This window comes from Ranitomeya imitator, chromosome 6, assembly GCF_032444005.1.
Source record: "Ranitomeya imitator isolate aRanImi1 chromosome 6, aRanImi1.pri, whole genome shotgun sequence".
Lineage (NCBI taxonomy): Eukaryota > Metazoa > Chordata > Amphibia > Anura > Dendrobatidae > Ranitomeya > Ranitomeya imitator.
This window is the reverse complement of record NC_091287.1, coordinates 20483300-20505429: the sequence shown is the minus strand read 5'-3', so window position 1 is coordinate 20505429 and position 22130 is coordinate 20483300. Positions and strand designations below refer to the sequence as shown.

General features: G+C 46.4%; 1 protein-coding gene across 3 annotated transcripts in view; it reads right to left on the bottom strand.

The window, feature by feature from the left end:
* Window positions 1–22130, bottom strand: part of CRPPA (CDP-L-ribitol pyrophosphorylase A) — a 204858-nt gene that overhangs the window by 68943 nt on the left and 113785 nt on the right. For all 3 annotated transcript variants that reach the window (XR_011313932.1, XM_069729305.1, XM_069729306.1), the window contains exons 7-9: window positions 18648–18740; window positions 16766–16858; window positions 9245–9370 (exon numbers count right to left, since the gene is read on the bottom strand). Coding sequence is in view for 2 of the 3 variants with exons in the window: in XM_069729305.1 (XP_069585406.1) it covers window positions 9245–9370; window positions 16766–16858; window positions 18648–18740 (312 nt within the window). In the remaining variant the exon portion in view is untranslated. The remainder of the gene's footprint in view (window positions 1–9244; window positions 9371–16765; window positions 16859–18647; window positions 18741–22130) is intronic.

Genomic DNA, 22130 nt, shown 5'->3' with positions numbered 1-22130 from the left:
ATCTGCGCCGTGTCACCTTGCATTGTTCTGGAGCTGAATAAAGACTGGAAGGAAAGTAACGACTTGTGAAATCAAACAATCTGAAGTTCTGCCAAAGGCAACAGTGAAGTGAACGGCGTCATCTTGTGCCAGCGCCACACACGACGCAGCGGGAAAGTCTTCTCTGTGGATTTAGACTTTGTTGCGCCATACAGCGACTGCAGCCAGGAATACTCTAATAATGGGGGGGGGTTCAGTCTCGTTTTGGGTCCTTTCCACTTACTGAGCAGTAGGAGAAAATAATTACGGTAAACAGTAATTAGAGGGGATTATCCCGTTGCATGCAACCATTGCACAGACAGGAGCACAACGCTGCGAGGTCTGAGCGGAGCGCACACCTCTGGGTCCCCGATAATGCAGATGGGAGACGGAAGGTCAAGGTCTGAGCGGGGCGCACACCTCTGGGTCCCCGATAATGCAGATGGGAGACGGAAGGTCAAGGTCTGAGCGGGGCGCACACCTCTGGGTCCCCGATAATGCAGACGGGAGGCGGAAGGTCAAGGTCTGAGCGGGGCGCACACCTCTGGGTCCCCGATAATGCAGACGGGAGACGTGACGGAAGGTCACTGCGGCAGGCATGCACGTATCCTTATCCTATTCTCAGATCGCTCCGCCACCATCGCCTGTTATAAGATGCACACGCTCCGCACACGGCGTTCCCAACACTGCAGCTTTCATCACAGTCACTTTTACAAGAACTCAGCTCAGCAGATGGAATCACACATAATAAACTTAAACACAACTGCAATCAAAGTTAATCAGCCCCTCTCTATTCTACAGACGGCTCATTAGCAAAGTGTACAAGTTTCTGCTGTTTACAATAAACCAATGAAACAAGAACAATGAAGACATAACGTTTTCTTCCAGGATTTCCTGATACTTTCCTGATTTAAACCATCTCTTCTTCCACACACTGCAGGCTTCCCGGGTGAGAAGAAGAAAAGCAGATGCAGAGCATTATCGAGCCCCCGTCATAATTGACTGTAGGCATCACCATGCCACCACCATGCTTAATTGTAGACATTACCGAATGCCTCCATGATTCACTAAGATTCACTGAGCCACCATCATGCTTCACTGAAGGAATCACTAGGCCAAAATTATGCTTCATTGTAGGGTACACAACGTGTTTCACTGTAGGCATTATCAAGCCCCCACTATGCTTTACTATAGGCATCATTGGGCCCCCACCATGATTTACTATAGGGATCACTGAACACTTGCCACGCTTTACTATACTTATCACCAAGACCCCACCACACTTCACTATAGGCATCACCAAGCCCCAGCCATGCTTCACAGTAGGGAACAACTAGACATCCCGCGTTTCACTGTAGACATCACCGAGTCACCGCCATGCTTTACTGTAGGCATCATGGAGCCCCCACCATGATTTACTATAGGGATCACTGAACACCTGCCACGCTTTACTATAGATATCACCGAGATGCCACAATGCTTCACTATAGGCATCACCGAGCCCCAGCCATGCTTCACAGTAGGGAACAACTATACACCACGTGTTTCACTGTAGGCATCACCGAGTCCACGCCATGCTTTACTATAGGGATCACTGAGCCCCCGCTATGCTTTTCTATAGGCATCACAGAGACCCCACCATGCTTCACTGTAGGCATCATAGAACCACATTTACCCTTCACTGTAGACATCAACAACACCGTAGACATCACTGAACCCCAGTCATCTTTCACTGTAGACAAAAAAGCCCCCACTATGTTTCCCTGCAAGCAGTACCAAAATCTACCAATCTTCAGTGTAGGCATCACTGAGCCCTCGCCATGCTTCTCTTTAGACATCCCTGAACTCGGACAAGCTTCAATGTAGGCAACACCAAGCACCCCCCAAGATTCACTGTAGGGAACACCGAGCCTCCATCATGCGTTTACTATCGGCAACACCAAGCCCCCTCCATGCTTCACTGCAGGGAGCACCAAACCCCATCCATGCTTCACAGTAGACATCAAAGAGCCCCCGCCATGTTTTCCTGCAGGCATCACTGAGCCCCACCATGTTTCACTGCATGCATTATCGAGCCCCCTCCATGCTTCACTGTAGTAGTTGTAGAGCAACCATCATGCTTCACTGTAGGGATCACTGAGCCCCAGGCAAGTTTCACTGTAAGCATCACCAAGCTCCCCCCATGTTTCAATAGAGGCACCACCTAGCCTCACCCGTGCTTTTCTGGAGGAATCACTGAGCCCCTGCCATATTTCACTGGAGAAATCACTAAGTTCCCGCCATGCGTCACTGTAGCCATCACTAAGCCCCCACCATGCTTCACTGTAGAGATCACTGAGCCCCCACCATACTTCACTGTAAGGATCACTGAGTACACGCCATGCTTCACGGAGCCTGAAGATGGGAGTTTAAAAAAGTTCTCCATTTTGGACACTTCCTACTTGTAATAAGAATCTCTTTACAACACTAAAATTAGAAAATGATCCCAAGCGATAAGCTTCCATCTACATCAGTAAGTGTTTGATTTCCCTGCAGTGCCACCACTGGAGAAATGAGGCACAGTGTCCATTTATATTACTGGGACGTATGAGTAATGAAGGACAGTGAGTAATGAAGGGCAGGATGGGTCCTCTACGAGGTAGAGACGCACTTTATATCAGCTCCTCACTCTGGCCAAAAACTGAGGGTTCTCAACAGGAGACCTATTAGGGATTTCTGGGTTAAGTACCTGCATGCCCCTCAACCCATTATACAATGTGGAGCAGAAGGAGGATCTGATACCGGATTATCTGCCACCTTAGTGATAAATCGGATAGAAGCCAAACTGATGTCATCCCGGTGGTCATTGATGTGGTTAGTAGTTTGGTTTTCTCTGTGAAAGCTGCTGATTGACGATGATAAACAAGCACTTTATTGCAGTCCGTCATTGCTGTTTATGAGCCGCAGGCTACAGAGCAGCGGCTACAAGAGGAAATGTTATATAACGTGCACAGGAGGAGTATTTATAGGTACAGTCACCGCATCCCAACCACAGAAATCATCGAGTACCACATAGATTAGAAAAAAGAAGACGTGGTAGCAGGAGCTTACTACTACTCGTATAGTGTCCAAGACGATAAAAGCCTGACATCACATTTACACCAAATGATCCAGGCGGATTCATTTCTTAATATGTATTTATAGTGGTCAGAGAGCGATTAATCTGATCCAGAAATCCAGATGTATTGAAATAAAGAATAGAAATCCACCTGCAGCCACCACTAGGGGGAGCTGCCTGTATACAGAGATACATGATAATATTCTGTCTGCAGCCACCACTAGGGGGAGCTCCCTGTATACAGAGATACATGATAAGATCCTGTCTGCAGCCACCACTAGGGGGAGCTCCCTGTATACAGAGATACATGATAAGATCCTGTCTGCAGTCACCACTAGGGGGAGCTCCCTGTATACAGAGATACATGATAAGATCCTGTCTGCAGCCACCACTAGGGGGAGCTCCCTGTATACAGAGATACATGATAAGATCCTGTCTGCAGTCACCACTAGGGGGAGCTCCCTGTATACAGAGATACATGATAAGATCCTGTCTGCAGCCACCACTAGGGGGAGCTCCCTGTATACAGAGATACATGATAAGATCCTGTCTGCAGTCACCACTAGGGGGAGCTCCCTGTATACAGAGATACATGATAAGATTCTGTCTGCAGTCACCACTAGGGGATCTCCCTGTATACAGAGATACATGAGAAGATCCTGTCTGCAGCCACCACTAGGGGGAGCTCCCTGTATACAAAGGAACATGATAAGATCCTATCTGCAGTCACCACTAGGGGGAGCTCCCTGTATACATAGATACATGATAAGATCCTGTCTGCAGCCACCACTAGGGGGAGCTCCCTGTATACAGATATACATGATAAGATCCTGTCTGCAGCCACCACTAGGGGGAGCTCCCTGTATACAGAGATACATGATAAGATCCTGTCTGCAGCCACCACTAGGGGGAGCTCCCTGTATACAGATATACATGATAAGATCCTGTCTGCAGTCACCACTAGGGGGAGCTCCCTGTATACAGATATACATGATAAGATCCTGTCTGCAGTCACCACTAGGGGGAGCTCCCTGTATACAGATATACATGATAAGATCCTGTCTGCAGTCACCACTAGGGGGAGCTCCCTGTATACAGAGATACATGATAATATCCTGTCTGCAGCCCCCACTAGGAGAATCTCCCTGTATACAGAGATACATGATAAGATCCTGTCTGCAGCCACCACTAGGGGGAGCTCCCTGTATACAGAGATACATGATAAGATTCTGTCTGCAGTCACCACTAGGGGATCTCCCTGTATACAGAGATACATGATAAGATCCTGTCTGCAGCCACCACTAGGGGGAGCTCCCTGTATACAGAGATACATGATAAGATCCTGTCTGCAGTCACCACTAGGGGGAGCTCCCTGTATACAAAGGAACATGATAAGATCCTATCTGCAGTCACCACTAGGGGGAGCTCCCTGTATACAGAGATACATGATAAGATTCTGTCTGCAGCCATAACTAAAGGGAGCTCCCTGTATACAGATATACATGATAAGATCCTGTCTGCAGCCACCACTAGGGGGAGCTCCCTGTATACAGATATACATGATAAGATCCTGTCTGCAGTCACCACTAGGGGGAGCTCCCTGTATACATAGATACATGATAAGATCCTGTCTGCAATCACCACTAGGGGGAGCTCCCTGTATACAGAGATACATGATAATATCCTGTCTGCAGCCACCACTAGGAGAATCTCCCTGTATACAGAGATACATGATAAGATCCTGTCTGCAGCCACCACTAGGGGGAGCTCCCTGTATACAGAGATACATTATTATTATTATTATTATTATACATTTTTATAGCGCCATTTATTCCATGGCGCTTTACATGTGAATACGGGGCAAATATAGACAAATACATTAAACATGAGCAGATAACAAGGCACACGAGTACATAAGGAGGGAGGACCCTGCCCGCGAGGGCTCACAGTCTGCAGGGGGTGGGTGAGGATACACTAGGAGAGGGAAGAGCTGGCTGTGCGGCTGTTTAGTAGGTTGAGGATCACTGCAGGCTGTAGGCTTGTCGGAAGAGATGAGTCTTCAGGTTCTTTTTGAAGGTTTCTATGGTAGGCGCAAGTCTGATGTGTTGGGGTAGAGAGTTCCAGAGTATGGGGGAAGCACGGGAGAAGTCTTGGATGCGGTTATGGGAAGAAGAGATGAGAGGGGAGTAGAGAAGGAGGTCTTGGGAGGATCGGAGGTCGCGTGTAGGTAGGTACCGGGAGACCATGTCACAGATGTATGGAGGAGACAGGTTGTGGATGGCTTTGTATGTCAGTGTGAGGGTTTTGAACTGGAGTCTCTGGGCGATAGGAAGCCAGTGAAGGGCTTGACACAGGGGAGAGGCTGGGGAATAGCGGGGGGACAGGTGGATTAGTCGGGCAGCAGAGTGTAGGATGGATTGGAGTGGTGCCAGAGTGCTAGAGGGGAGTCCAGAGAGTAGGAGGTTGCAGTAGTCGAGGCGGGAGATGATAAGGGCATGCACTAGCGTTTTTGCAGTGTTGCGGTCAAGGAAAGCACGGATCCGGGAAATATTTTTGAGTTTGAGACGACAGGAGGAGGCAAGGGCTTGGATATGTGGCTTGAAAGAGAGGGCAGAGTCGAGGATCACCCCGAGGCACCGGGCGTGTGGGACTGGGGATAGTGAGCAGCCATTGACATTGATGGATAGGTCTGGTGGAGGGGTAGAGTGAGATGGGGGAAAGATGATGAATTCTGTTTTGTCCATGTTCAGTTGTAGAAAGCGAGCAGAAAAGAAGGCTGAAATGGCAGACAGACAGTGCGGGATTTTGGTAAGCAAGGAGGAGAGGTCAGGTCCGGAGAGGTAGATCTGCGTGTCGTCAGCGTAGAGATGGTACTGCATACCGTGGGATTCTATGAGCTGTCCCAGGCCGAAAGTGTAGATGGAGAAGAGTAGGGGTCCTAGAACAGAGCCTTGAGGAACACCGACTGACAAGGGGCAAAGTGAGGAGGTGGTGTGGGGGAGGGAGACACTGAATGTTCGGTCTGTTAGATATGACGAGATCCAGGAAAGGGCCAAGTCTGTGATGCCAAGAGATGAGAGGATTTGTAGCAAAAGGGAGTGGTCTACAGTGTCAAAGGCAGAAGACAAGTCCAGGAGAAGGAGGACAGAGTAGTGTCGCTTGCTCCTGGCAGTTAGTAGGTCATTGGTGACTTTAGTTAGGGCAGTTTCAGTTGAGTGATGGGAACGGAAGCCTGATTGTAACCGATCAAAGAGGGAGCAGGAGGAGAAGTGGGAGGACAGTTCAAGATGGACGTGTTGCTCCAGCAATTTGGAGGCATAAGGGAGAAGAGATATTGGGCGATAGCTAGACACAGAGGATGGGTCGAGGGAGGGCTTTTTGAGGATGGGTGTGATCTTGGCATGCTTGAAGGATGAGGGAAAGACACCTGTTGTGAGTGAGAGGTTGAAGAGGTGCGTTAGGGTTGGGATGAAGACCGTGGAAAGGTTAGGGATGAGGTGGGATGGGAGCGGGTCAAGCGTGCAGGTGGTGAGGTGTGATCTTGACAGGAGGGTGGAGAGCTGATCTTCTGTCATGGTGGAGAAGCTGGTTTTGGAGGAGCAGGGTTGAGCAGCTAAGAGGGGCAGTGGGCGCTGTGGGCCAAAGCTTTCTCTGATCGTATCGATCTTCTGTTTAAAGAAAGAGGCGAAGTCATCAGCAGAAATGAGGGGGGAGGGAGGAGGTGCGGGGGGACGGAGTAGAGAATTGAAAGTGTTGAAAAGCTGTTTAGGGTTGTGGGACAGGGAGGATATGAGGGATGAAAAGTAAGTTTGTTTTGCGGCAGTGAGCGCAGACTTGAAGCTGGCGAGGGACTGCTTGCATGCAGTGAAGTGGTCGGCAGAGTGGGATCGCTTCCATCTCCGCTCAGCAATCCTGGAAGCCCGTCTCAATTCTTTGATACATGATAATATCCTGTCTGCAGCCACCACTAGGGGGAGCTCCCTGTATACAGAGATACATGATAAGATCCTGTCTGCAGCCACCACTAGGGGGAGCTCCCTGTATACAGAGATACATGATAAGATCCTGTCTGCAGCCACCACTAGGAGGAGCTCCCTGTATACAGAGATACATGTTAAGATCCTGTCTGCAGCCACCACTAGGAGAATCTCCCTGTATACAGAGATACATGATAAGATCCTGTCTGAAGCCACCACTAGGAGGAGCTCCCTGTATACAGAGATACATGATAGGATCCTGTCTGCAGCCACCACTAGGAGGAGCTCCCTGTATACAGAGATACATGTTAAGATAATGTCTGCAGCCACCACTAGGAGGAGCTCTCTGTATACAGAGATACATGATAAGATCCTGTCTGCAGCCACCACTAGGGGGAGCTCCCTGTATACAGAGATACATGTTAAGATCCTGTCTGCAGCCACCACTAGGGGGAGCTCCCTGTATACAGAGATACATGATAAGATCCTGTCTGCAGCCACCACTAGGGGGAGTTCCCTGTGTACAGAGATACATGATAAGATCCTGTCTGCAGCCACCACTAGGGGGAGCTCCCTGTATACAGAGATACATGATAAGATCCTGTCTGCAGCCACCACTAGGGGAAGCTCCCTGTATACAGAGATACATGATAAGATCCTGTCTGCATCCACCACTAGGGGGAGCTCTCTGTATACAGAGATACATGATAAGATCCTGTCTGCATCCACCACTAGGGGGAGCTCCCTGTGTACCGAGATACATGATAAGATCCTGTGATATAGAAGATGCTAAGCACAGCCTAAATAGGGGAGGTGCACAGTCATAGGTGCCCAAACCTGAACGTATACAATATAAAGTGACTAGCACACTCCAGGGTGTTGTGATGCAAAAAAGTGGGGATTTATTACATACAGTAAATCACAAACGTTTCGGTCGATACTGGACCTTCATCAGTGTGCTAGGTATAATTGTATACTTGTATGGCCCCAAAAACAATAGAATACTCGGATTTGCATCAATCAGACATGCTGGAAAAAAAAAAGCAACAAGCCGGGAAGAAACAGAACCAGGCTGGTCAACTGACGGTGAGTCAGAATAATGGGTGGCGCTGAGGCTTAAAAGAGCTGTCAGTACGCCGGGACACTAGGGATAAATGCGGTATCCACCGCTAATCATTTTTAATCATACCGCATTTATCCCTAGTGTCCCGGCGTACTGACAGCTCTTTTAAGCCTCAGCGCCACCCATTATTCTGACTCACCGTCAGTTGACCAGCCTGGTTCTGTTTCTTCCCGGCTTGTTGCTTTTTTTTTCCAGCATGTCTGATTGATGCAAATCCGAGTATTCTATTGTTTTTGGGGCCATACAAGTATACAATTATACCTAGCACACTGATGAAGGTCCAGTATCGACCGAAACGTTTGTGATTTACTGTATGTAATAAATCCCCACTTTTTTGCATCACAACACCCTGGGGTGTGCTAGTCACTTTATATTCTACATGATAAGATCCTGTCTGCAGCCACCACTAGGGGGAGCTCCCTGTATACAGAGATACATGATGAGAGAAATGGTATGCTGTAACAAGTCTATAAAACTGACAGAATGTGAGGAGAGCAGACTGACAATGCTATGTGTTGTAATGAATCATTTCTTGATCATCACACATATCCTCAAAACATCTGTGGCTGTGAGACTGATGCTGGGGGTTGTAGTTTTGCAGCAGATGAAAAGTCATAGATTGTGGACCAAGAAAGCAGAACACAGGCGGAGTACAGGCGGAGTACAGGTGGAGTACGGGTGGAGCACGGGTGGAGTACAGGCGGGGTACCGGGGGAGTATGGGTGGAGTACGGGGTGAGAACAGGTGGAGCACAGGGCGAGTACAGGGGGAGTACGGGTGGAGTACAAGCGGGGTACCGGGGGAGTACGGGCGGAGTACAGGAGGAGTACAGGAGGAGTACAGGCGGAGTACGGGTGGAGTACAGCCGGAGCACAGGCGGAGCACGGGCAGAGCACGGGCAGAGCACGGGTGGAGTACAGGCAGAGTATGGGTGGAGTACAGGTGGAGCACAGGCGGAGTACAGGGGAGTATGGGTGGAGTACAGGGGAGTATGGGTGGAGTACAGGTAGAGTATACCTCTGTGCTTACCTTGGAGAAGTTCACCAGTAGACCGTACAGTAATATATCCGACTTTTGTGCTTCCTTTGCCAGTTTGCGCAATTCACTCAGTTTCTGCATTTCGTTGCCAAAATGTTCAGGAAGAGTTAAATGAACCTTGCAAAAAAAAAGAAAAGAAAACCGTACATAAAAACAAAAATCAGCGTAACAACATTAAACCAAACTTATCAGCTTATTACTACCTTGTTGCCATAAGGAGAAAATGCAGCACGACAAGCCCTGTTCTCTGAACTGATACATTGTGACAAACTCTGGCACAGTATAGTATCTGCCATCACTGAGGGTTCGACCACTGGGCTCCCACCGATCAGAAGAATGCAGGGTCCGCAGCATTATTTCACGGATGCAGACACATGGCTACAAATGGCCAGGAACTCTTCTTGCAGATGAAGAGCCCCATTATGCTTAGGATTGATGGGAGTCCCAGATGTCGGACCCCCCCCCAGCAATCAATAAGTGAATGCATTAGCTATCTACATGCCTCCATTATAATAACTGAGTAATGAAAAGTTCAGAAACTTTTTAATACATTCTTACTTCATCGCCTCCACTTTTAAGACCCCTGCTTGCTGTCAGTGGAAGGGAACCTAATACATCACATATCTATCATTTATCAGAATCTGTTGGGGGCTCTAGCGGCCAGATCCCCCCCATCCCATAGAGAGCGGAGTTACAGTATATACCATCACTTGCTTTGATTGCTCTACCCCTTTATCTCCTTGCAGACCTTTGATAAAGATGCACATCATGGTTGTGTCCCAGTTCCCAGTGGGTTGGGTGCCGGGGGGCTGTCAGTTCCCCTGCGGCTCCTAGCCCAGCCCCTGCCAGGAGCAGGGCTAGCAGTTAACCGCTTAAATGCTGCTGTCAATAGCAAAAATGGCATTTAAAGAGGTTGTCAACTATCTAAGCTCTGTGATCTATATACAAAAAAAACAAATCAAGCTTCACTCTGCATCCGCCATTGCTACAGTCTTTGTTGATCGGCTGCAGCGGTGACATCACGTTATAGCACTACAGCTAAACACTGAGCTAAGTAAAGCCTCTGGCCTTAAAAATGGTAAAATGGCCCAAACCCTATCAGTGGTTAGACAGCAGAATCCTCAGAAATAGCAGCATTACAAAATACAACTCGCGAAGTAAAAGACAAGGCCACAGTGACCGAAGAAAAAAAATGGTGGCGCGCGTGGAAAACGGCAATGAAATGTGTTACTCCTTAAAGGGTTAATCTTTACAGGAAACCCCTTTAATTGACGACATGTGGTTGTCAGTCACAATGTATCAGGAATGGACATTTGCAGGATCTCACCATCCGCCAGTCACGTTTCTAGTAATTCCAGGCATCAGGTCCGCACTTGTGTGTACGGCAGATATTAGTCCTGACGCCGGGGAATGACACACCGTCAACTTCATAGCTGCACTCACAAAGGGGGATTGTTACCTGCTCCACACACAACTCCATCCGTCCCCGGAGATCCCAGGAGGTAAAAATCTTGAGGAAAACACTTCAATTGTTCCCATGTCTTATTTTTATCTAATCGGATGAAAACAATTACATACTCGACCCTTCAAATATCCTCATTCGTGTCTGAGCTCTGTCCTTCTGCATAGACCTAACGTTACATGATACCATTCCATCCGCCTGCAGTCACCACTAGGGGGAGCTCAGGACCTCACTGAAGACAGGCTTTATCATAGTAGTGCTCCCTCTAGTGGTGGAAGTGCTCCCTCTAGTGGTGGACCCTACAGAACATTTGTGACAGTTCCAGAAGGTTTTTTAACAATTAAATTGTGAAAAAGCGTTTAACTTTTCCATTTTTTTTTACACGTCACTTGTTCTCCATTAATCGTCCTTTATTCTCCCACAAAGCTCTGCTCTCTGGTAGCAGGAAACCAATAGAATTCTGAATTTTGCTTTAGATGTGAGCAAAGAAGAAAACATCATCTCATCGAGGATCGATACAGGATCAGCAAAGCAAAAGATTTACAAAGTGACTCCTCTATTCGTGTAGCTTTCTCCGGTGATTGTTAGATCACGTGGTCCATAAAGTGAACGTCCCCTTTAAATTGTCACAGGCGCAGACGTCTGAGCAGCATCACATTTCCATCACTTTCCAAGAGGCGCCCAACCGAAAAGCCGCATCACGGACCGAACATAATGTAAGGATTTGCGGGTCCCCGTCTGCTCCCCTCTGTATTGTCAGCGCAGCGGGGGTCCCATTATCCTCATTACTTGCTCTGCTGCAAATCATTAATGGTGGTGGTAATGGAAAATATTCTGAGTTCTGGCAGCCGGACAGGATCACATGTGCACGGTGCATGGAGCGAATATCCTCACTCACTGGAGAGGCCGGTGGAGCGCAGGAGAAGGGGCATGCGGGCAGGAGAGGGTTAAAAGGGGGGTCGCTGTCCAAAAACACATCAACAGGGAGAATCTAGAGCTAAACCCGATGGCGGCTCTCATATTAGAGGGGGTGTCCAGGTCTAAGATACTGATCACGAATCCATAGATCGGTGTCCGACACCAAGGATCCCCTCCAATCAGCGGACACATGGTGAATGAGGGGCTCACTTATCCTGTTGTCGGTCAGTTTGCTTTTTTGTTGGGGACCTAAGAAATGCCCAATCCCAAAAATGGGGGTCCCTTGTCCTCCGGGTGAATGAAGCGATAGCCTGCTTATGTGACCATTATCCATTCACTTCTATGGGTCTAACGGATCTGCTGTGTGACCGTTCACTTCTATGGAAGGGTGACCTCCACTTATTCCCACATGCAGTGTGACCTCCGCTTCTATAGCCAGCTTATGTGACCATTATCCATTCACTTCTATGGGTCTAAAGGATCTGCTGTGTGACCGTTCACTTCTACGGGAGTGTGACCCTCCTCTTATTCCCATATGCAGTGTGACCACTACTTCTATAGCCTGCTTATGTGACCATTATCCATTCACTTCTATGGGTCTAAAGGATCTGCTGTGTGACCGTTCACTTCTACGGGAGTGTGACCCTCCTCTTATTCCCATATGCAGTGTGACCACTACTTCTATAGCCTGCTTATGTGACCATTATCCATTCACTTCTATGGGTCTAAAGGATCTGCTGTGTGACCGTTCACTTCTACGGGAGTGTGACCCTCCTCTTATTCCCATATGCAGTGTGACCACTACTTCTATAGCCTGCTTGTGTGACCATTATCCATTCACTTCTATGGGTCTAAAGGATCTGCTGTGTGACCGTTCACTTCTACGGGAGTGTGACCCTCCTCTTATTCCCACGTGCAGTGTGACCTCCGCTTCTATAGACGGTGAATGTAGCGGTGGTCCCGCATTCGCATTACTTCTCCGTTCCCCCCCAAAAAAGAGACCATTCTCAGGATCAGCGATGTGAGCACCACCAGAACAGGGAATGGGGGTCCCGTGCCCCCCATGTAAAGAGAGCAGTAGTGTTCATGCATAACCAACATGCAAACTACTTCTCCATCCAGACGGGACCCCTTTTACAGGATCGGTGCAGGATCTAGTGGTTGACCCCCCCCCAAATATACAAGATGTATGGTGATGATCAAACAAAGCACGCCCCGATGACGAACTCCGCTCTGCTACATCTGGAATTACCTCTGAGCTTATACTCTAGGAATAGACAGAAAGTAAGTGAACCTTGCACTGGGGGGTTTACACTTTTGCAGAATTTCCGACTGCCCGCCTTTCTGGCAGAGCCCATGGGGGCTGATGAGGATTATGCCTGTTTGGAGCGCAGCACTAAGCCTCTTCTCGCTTTTCTTCCCAGACTTACAAGATGCAAAATATTTCTCCACTTAGGTACAAATTACAGGTCGCCCCGTGGAACAATCGCTGAGATCTGCAGCCAAATTACTGATCAGTTTCCTTGAAGACTTTACCAGCTGCCAATCAGGGAAACTCCCAGATACGTGGGAATACGAGGATCCCCGAGGGGCCCAATTAAAGTGAACGCCCCAGACACATGTCGAATTAATATCTGTGTCTAGATGGGTCTGCGGGGACAAGCTTCCACAGGCAGCGCTGCGGAGGGATGATTGACAGCCGCAGCCCTCCCTACTTGTCAGCGGTACCCTCAGACGTTGCACGAGAGCTTTCCTGGAGGGGATCTTCAATGCGAAGTGTCTTATCCCACCGCTTTCCCTTGTCATTCCACCATCGCGCTAATGAATGCGCCGAGTAATCCGAAAAAAGGTTTACCCATAAAAATTTAATGGGGAGCTGTCAATACAGAATCCATTGTAACCTGCGGCCCCCGAAAGTCTGACTCCACCACTCTTGTGCCAAAATTTCAGTAATTTTCCGAGTTCCTACTTAAAGGAATATTCCAATCTCAGGAACCTGAGGGACAGAGGAGCAGCGGGAGATCGGACAGCGACTACCACACTAGGGCCAAAGGGTTCAAGATTGCTGGGGGTCTAACATCAGGGACCCCCAGAGATTGTGTCAATGAAGGGGCTGCAGCGCTGCTTGGCACACGACGTTTCTGACCACCTGCTGCACTCCAGCAGAGGACATGGAGGGCTGGGCCAGCACTTCACTACCAGGATTGGTGGGATCTCAGAGGTCGGACCCCCCAGTGATCATTACATGATTGTCATTAGATGTCAATAACCCTGTGGTATAAACATTCCCACATCATAATGACCAAGGACACTTTTCAGCCATTCACACTTGTTATAACCTGATGAAACATTTGTACCATTGCTTTGTAGGTTAGCGGAGCGCTGCCTTTTTCGGGCAGTTCTGTGTCCTATACCTCTAGGATTAGTTTTGGTCATGTACATATTAAATATGGTAGGCTTGCCTGAGAAGAAGTGTTTTCAGAACACACTTAAAACTGTGGATGTTGGGAAGTAATTTCCAAGGGTAGCGCATTCTAGAGAGTTGCTGCAGCATGAGAGAAGTATCAGAGCGGAGAGTGGGATGTCTGGATTTGGTAGAATTCTTGTCTTAAATAATTACCAGAATGGCAAGGACAGGTAGACTTGTAAACATAGATGAGGACGATGTAGGGCCAATCAGAACTAAAAAGGATGGATAAAGATGGGTAGGGTGGTAGACAGAGATGAGGAGATGTAGGGCGGTGCAGCACTGTGGAGAGGACGGGTAGCAGGGAAAACAGATGAGGAGATGTAGGGCTGTGCTGTACTGTGGAGAGGATGGGTAGGGTGGTAGACAGAGATGAGGAGATGTAGGGCGGTGCAGCACTGTGGAGAGGACAGGTAGCAGGGAAAACAGATGAGGAGATGTAGGGTGGGCAAGCACTGTGGAGAGGATGGGTAGGGTGGTAAACAGATGAGAAGGAGATGTAGGGTGATGCAGCACTGTGGAGAGAACAGGTAGCAGGGAAAACAGATGAGGAGATGTAGGGCTGTGCTGTACTGTGGAGAGGATGGGTAGGGTGGTTGAAGATGTTGGCAGGGCTGTGGATTCGGTAAGCCAATCCTCAGACTCCGACTCCTCAATTTCCGTGACTCCTAACTCCAACTCTACAGCTCTGCCTCATTACTGAACATATAAGGTACATAAAGTGCAGGACAGATTCATCTCAACTAAACAGCTGAGATCCTTAGATCAGGAACAGACATTTACAGGACATTCCAAAACGTTCCTTAATTCTTATGCAATAATTTACAAAACATCCTGCATTGTACCCTATGTATTATATATTTTAGGAGTCAGAGTCCATCCATTTTATACAGACTCCACCAAAATGGACTCCGACTCCACGACTGACTCCACAGCCCTGAATGTAGGGTGGTGCAGCACTGTGGAGAGGACAGGTAGAGTGACAGAGAGGAGGAGATGTAGGGTGGTGCAGGACTATGGAAAAGACAGGTGGAGTAATAGACATAGGAGGAAGGGATGTAGGGCGGTGTAGAACTGTGGAAAGGACAAGTAGAGTAATAGACAGAGGAGGAAGGGATGTAGAGCGGTGCAGCTCTGGGAAAAGGACAGGTAGAGTAATAGACAGAGGAGGAAGGGATGTAGGGCGGTGCAGCACTGTGGAAAGGACAGGTAGAGTAATAGAGGAGGAAGGGAAGTAGGGCAGTGTAGCACTGTGGAAAGGACAGGTAGAGTGATAGACAAAGAGGACATGAGTAGGGCGGTGCAGCACTGTGGAGAGGACGGGCAGGGTGGTACATAGAGAGGAGGAGAAGGAGGAGATGTAGGGCGGTGCAGCACTGTGGAGAGGACGGGCAGGGTGGTACATAGAGAGGAGGAGAAGGAGGAGATGTAGGGCGGTGCAGCACTGTGGAAAAAACAGGTAGAGTAACAGACAGAGAGGAGGAGGAGATGTGAAGAAGTGCAGCACTGTGGAAAGGACAGGTAGAGTGATAGACAGAGAGGAGGAAATGTAGGGCGGTGCAGCACTGTGGAGAAGACGGGTAGAGTGATGTACAGAGAGGAGGAGATGTAGGGCAGTGCAACACTGTGGTGAGGACAAGTAGAGTAATAGACAGAGAGGAGGAGGAGATGCAGAAGGTGCAGCACTGTGGAGAGGACGGGTATAGCGTTAGACAGAGAGGAGGAGGAGATGTGAAGAAATGCAGCACTGTGAGGAGGACACAGAGTGATAGACAGAGAGGAGGAGATGTAGGGTGGTACAGCACTGTGGAAAAGACAGGTACAGTGATAGACAGAGAAAAGGAGATGCAGGGTGGTGTAGCACTGTGGAGAAGACAAGTAGAGTTATAGACAGAGATGAGAAGGAGATGTAGGACAGTGCAACACTATGGAAAGTGTCACGGCTCCCGGGTAATACTGCTGCGGGGAGAGCTGCATACAGCAGCAAGGGAGCTGAGCAAAGCGCCAGCAACTAACAAGGTAACAACCAGGACCTGAACCATGTGACAGAGTAGGAGGTGGTCGGGGGCAGAGACAGACACCGGGGTGCAGAAGAGAGAAACACAGGAGAGTAGTCAAACAAGCTAAGATCGGAGCCAGGAGATCACAAGGTACCAAAGGGGTGAGACAGTGGATTGTTAGAAGAGAAGCCAGAGGTCAGAAATCCAAAAGGACGAACAAGCAGAGTGGCACGGAGAGCAAGGAAAACAATTGCAAACCGGGCACACACTCCAGGGGTCAGGCACACAGACTAGAACGAAAGTATAGCTGACAGGGAATCCAAGTCTGTAGTTAGTATAAATATCCCTCCCAGATCCAAAGGGAGGCCAGCAAAATTAACCCTGATAGAACAGGACATTAACCATGTCCTAACCATGACAGAAAGGACAGGTAGAGTGATAGACAGATGAGGAAGAGATGTAGGGTGGTACATAGAGAGGAGGGGGAGATGTAGGATGGAGCAGCATTGTGGAGAGGATGAGTATAGTGGTTGACAGAGGAGGAGGAGATGTGAGGTGGTGCAGCATTGTGGCAGGTTTGTGAGATTGATCTACGATTCTATCATTATTGCAAGAAGACACAAAATGGTATGGAATATTGTCCTGGTGGCTTTATAGATACTTACTGATACCACTACAGACTGATAGTAGGCGCCAACGCGAGCTGCTTGAAGTAAATCGATAAGTTTACGAGATTCTTCCAAATCTGAATCCTTCACCTTTAAGTGAAAAATTAGAAAATGCATTCAAACAAAAAGTATAATAAAGGAGAAATCACAGTAGAAAAGTTTGTGCCCAGTAGTTTCATACTGCACCTTTGTGAGCAGGACATCATCACAGAATCCAGCTCTTGTGTCTGACACAGGACTGAAAGTAGTGATGTGTATATTAAGAGGTTCTGCAGTGGCTGCAGCAAAAGTCCCGTATAACACAGGTCTCAGCTGCTACAGATCTGGTCTGTGACTGAAAAGCAGCTTCACCCTCTATTTGTGGAAGAGGTTCTGCTGCAGCAGGGGCAGGAATACAAAACTACATGCGTTCAATCTCCAGCCATAATGCACTAATGCAGAGTCAAAATGCACCAATACAGAGCCATAATACACCAATACAGAGCCATAATACACCAATACAGAGCCATCATACACCAATACAGAGCCATATGCACTAATACAGAGTCATAATGCACCAATACAGAGCCATCATACACCAATACAGAGCAACAATGTACTAATACAGAGCCATAATGCACCATTACAGAGTGAGTGCCATAATACACCAATACAGAGCCATAATACACTAATACAGAGCCATAATGCACCAATACAAAGCCATAATGCACCAAAACAGAGCCATAATGCACCAATACAGAGCCCTAATACACCAATACAGAGGGATAATACACCAATACAGAGCCATAATGCACCAATACAGAGCCAAAATACACTAATACAGAGCCATAATGCACCAATACAGAGCCCTAATACACCAATACAGAGGGATAATACACCAATACAGAGCCATAATACACTAATACAGAGCCATAATGCACCAATACAGAGCCAAAATACACCAATACAGAGCCCTAATACACCAATACAGAGGGATAATACACCAATACAGAGCCATAATACACTAATACAGAGCCATAAAACACTAACACAGAGCCAAAATACACCAATACAGAGCCATAATACACTAATACAGAGCCATAAAACACTAATAAAGAGCCATAATACACCAATACAGAGCCATAATACACTAATACAGAGCCATAAAACACTAATAAAGAGCCATAATACACCAATACAGAGCCATAATGCACCAATACAGAGCCATAATACACCAAAACAGAGCCATAATACACTAATACAGAGCCATAATGCAATACAGAGCCAAAATGCACCAATACAGAGCCAAAATACACTAATACAGAGCCATAAAACACTAATACAGAGCCAAAATACACCAATACAGAGATATAATACACCAATACAGAGCCATAATGCACCAATACAGAGCCATAATACACTAATACAGAGCCATAAAACACTAATACAGAGCCATAATACACCAATACAGAGATATAATACACCAATACAGAGCCATAATTCACCAATACAGAGCCATAACAACCCAATACAGAGCCATAATACACTAATACAGAGCCATAATACACTAATACAGAGCCGTGCAGATTCACTGTGCAACTGTGCAGATTCACCGCGTCCAGTACATTCTATTGGTGAAATTCCTCTTGCGGAGCCATTAGAAATTGACATACTGCAGTCTGGAGAGAAGCGGCGAATGTCCGTCTCCGCGTCTGTGGACACACAGTGGATGGGATTTCTTGAAATAAGTACGCAGAATCAAACTCGCAGCAACTCCGGAACGTGGGCAAATAGCACTTCCCGCAACACCTCATCATTTTATAGTGACATTTTGGGATGATTTGCTTCCTTTCTCTCCTACATATATTCCCATCGCCCCTGCGCCCCAGATCGTGCTCACATTTATAGAGATGAAGTTGTAGCATTGCCCCCGCAGGATGTTCTGGATGTCCTGGACGGTTTTACACATCGATGAAGAAATAGACTTCACGTTCTACAAAAAGAATAGATATCGTGGTAAGAAAAAAAATTGGTGGGAAAGCAAAGACACAATGTAACAAGTAATTGTATCAGGTTATCATCCATTTCACACTGAGGGGCTTACAGCAGAGGTATTCAGTTCTTTCTATCACACATTTCCAGTTCTGGGACCCCCGTAGATACCACTGAGCACGGCTCACTTATAACACTGCTGCAATACCGGTAATTACTCATTATAGGATTAAAGGGTAACTAATTTGTGGGAAAGTTTCTTAATATGTTGATGCCCTGCTGGTGGATGGGGGTCCAGGTCCTCAGTGCCCCACCGTTCACTCAAATCCTGGGAAAGAGGGGGCCAGCTCAATCAGGAGCATATGTGCGGACCACCTGACTTCATAGTAAAGGTCTATTCTCAACATTAAGAGGTATCATACATTCAAAGAATAGGGTATAATTTGGGGGTGGTCTGAAAAACAGGGCATTGAAAAGCCCCCCTGGTATGGAGCGGTGCCGAGCCCTGGAATAGGCAACATGAGACACTTACATAAAAAATGGAGCTCAGTTCTTGGGAACTGTTGAGGGTCCCTCAGTCGGACCCCCAAAAATAATCAACTTTTTTTGTTTTGGTAATAACTTTCAATGATAGAGACAGAAAGTCTATGGGTCATATATTACTGGGCAGAAGTTCACACTTTCTCTGTAGTAGGAAAAAATAATTGAGGGTCTCAGTCTGAGATACAAAGAGAATAATAAAGGATATCAGAAAAAAGTAACATTGTAACAAACTATCAGCTGTGAAAAGTGTTGGTTCAAAACCAATGTGTGTATCCACTGCCAGCAAGAAGAGATGCTGAGAATAATGGAGAAATAACCCACAAAGTTTATTAGAAAGTTACAGAACTTTTCATCATAAGATAAACTCCGGCCGTGGCCATCAGTACAGACTGTGAAGACATGACCTTGATGATCGAATGTCCTGGAGAGGATTCCTGTGTGAGGTACAATATCACCGGGCGGGCAGACATCAGCAGGGGGCGCAGACATCAGCAGGGGGCGCAGACATCAGCAGGGGGCGCAGACATCAGCAGGGGGCGCAGACATCAGCAGGGGGCGCAGACATCAGCAGGGGGCGCAGACATCAGCAGGGGGCGCAGACATCAGCAGGGGGCGCAGACATCAGCAGGGGGCGCAGACATCAGCAGGGGGCGCAGACATCAGCAGGGGGCCCAGACATCAGCAGGGGGCGCAGACATCAGCAGGGGGCCCAGACATCAGCAGGGGGCGCAGACATCAGCAGGGGGCGCAGACATCAGCAGGGGGCGCAGACATCAGCAGGGGGCGCAGACATCAGCAGGGGGCGCAGACTTAATCACTGAATATTTATAGGCGGCTGAGAGGAGAGGACATTCAGTGACCCAGATCCAAAAGCCCGAAATATTCATGACAGATATGCAGAGTAATTCATCCATCTCCAACATCACTGACAGCTACTGCACATCTCCAGCAAGATGTATAGAACAGGTTCACAGCGCAGATTTACTGCCGTCATCCTCCCACTCAGAGAATATCAATATCTGCTAACAGATTCATAAAAATCACGTGAGAAGTTTGTAAGAAACAGAAAACTTTATCTGGGATGACACAAGATGCAATGCTTGTTACTAAAAGTATCACTATAATACTGCCCCTATGTACAAGAATATAACTACTATAATACTGCTCCTATGTACAAGAATATAACTACTATAATACTACCCCTATGTACAAGAATATAACTACTATAATACTGCCCCTTTGTACAAGAATATAACTACTATAATACTGCCCCTATGTACAAGAATATAACTACTATAATACTGCCCCTATGTACAAGAATATAACTACTATAATACTGCCCCTATGTACAAGAATATAACTACTATAATACTGCCCCTATGTACAAGAATATAACTACTATAATACTGCTCCTATGTACAAGAATATAACTACTATAATACTGCCCCCTATGTACAAGAATATAACTACTATAATACTGCCCCTATGTACAAGAATATAACTACTATAATACTGCTCCTATGTACAAGAATATAACTACTATAATACTGCTCCTATGTACAAGAATATAACTACTATAATACTGCTCATATGTACAAGAATATAACTACTATAATACTGCCCCATTGTACAAGAATATAACTACTATAATACTGCTCCTATGTACAAGAATATAACTACTATAATACTGCCCCATTGTACAAGAATATAACTACTATAATACTGCCCCTATGTACAAGAATATAACTACTATAATACTGCCCCATTGTACAAGAATATAACTACTATAATACTGCCCCTATGTACAAGAATATAACTACTATAATACTGCCCCTATGTACAAGAATATAACTACTATAATACTGCTCCTATGTACAAGAATATAACTACTATAATACTGCTCCTATGTACAAGAATATAACTACTATAATACTGCTCATATGTACAAGAATATAACTACTATAATACTGCCCCATTGTACAAGAATATAACTACTATAATACTGCCCCCTATGTACAAGAATATAACTACTATAATACTGCCCCTATGTACAAGAATATAACTACTATAATACTGCTCCTATGTACAAGAATATAACGACTATAATACTGCCCCTATGTACAAGAATATAACTACTATAATACTGCCCCTATGTACAAGAATGTAACTACTATAATACTGCCCCTATGTACAAGAATATAACTACTATAATACTGCTCCTATGTACAAGAATATAACTACTATAATACTGCCCCATTGTACAAGAATATAACTACTATAATACTGCCCCTATGTACAAGAATATAACTACTATAATACTGCTCCTATGCACAAGAATATAACTACTATAATACTGCCCCTATGTACAAGAATATAACTACTATAATATTGCCCCTATGTACAAGAATATAACTACTATAATACTGCTCCTATGTACAAGAATATAACTGCCATAATACTGCTCCTACAGTATGTGCAAGAATATAACTACTATAATACTGCTCCTATGTACAAGAATATAACTACTATAAACCCTTAAGCCCCAAGGGTGGTTTGCACGTTAATGACCGGGCCAATTTTTACAATTCTGACCACTGTCCCTTTATGAGGTTATAACTCTGGAATGCTTCAACGGATCTTGGCGATTCTGACATTGCTTTCACGTGAGATATTGTACTTTATGATAGTGGTAAAATTTCTTTGATATTACCTGCGTTTATTTGTGAAAAAAACGGAAATTTGGCGAAAATTTTGAAAATTTCGCAATTTTCCAACTTTGAATTTTTATGCAATTAAATCACAGAGATATGTCACACAAAATACTTAATAAGTAACATTTCTCACATGT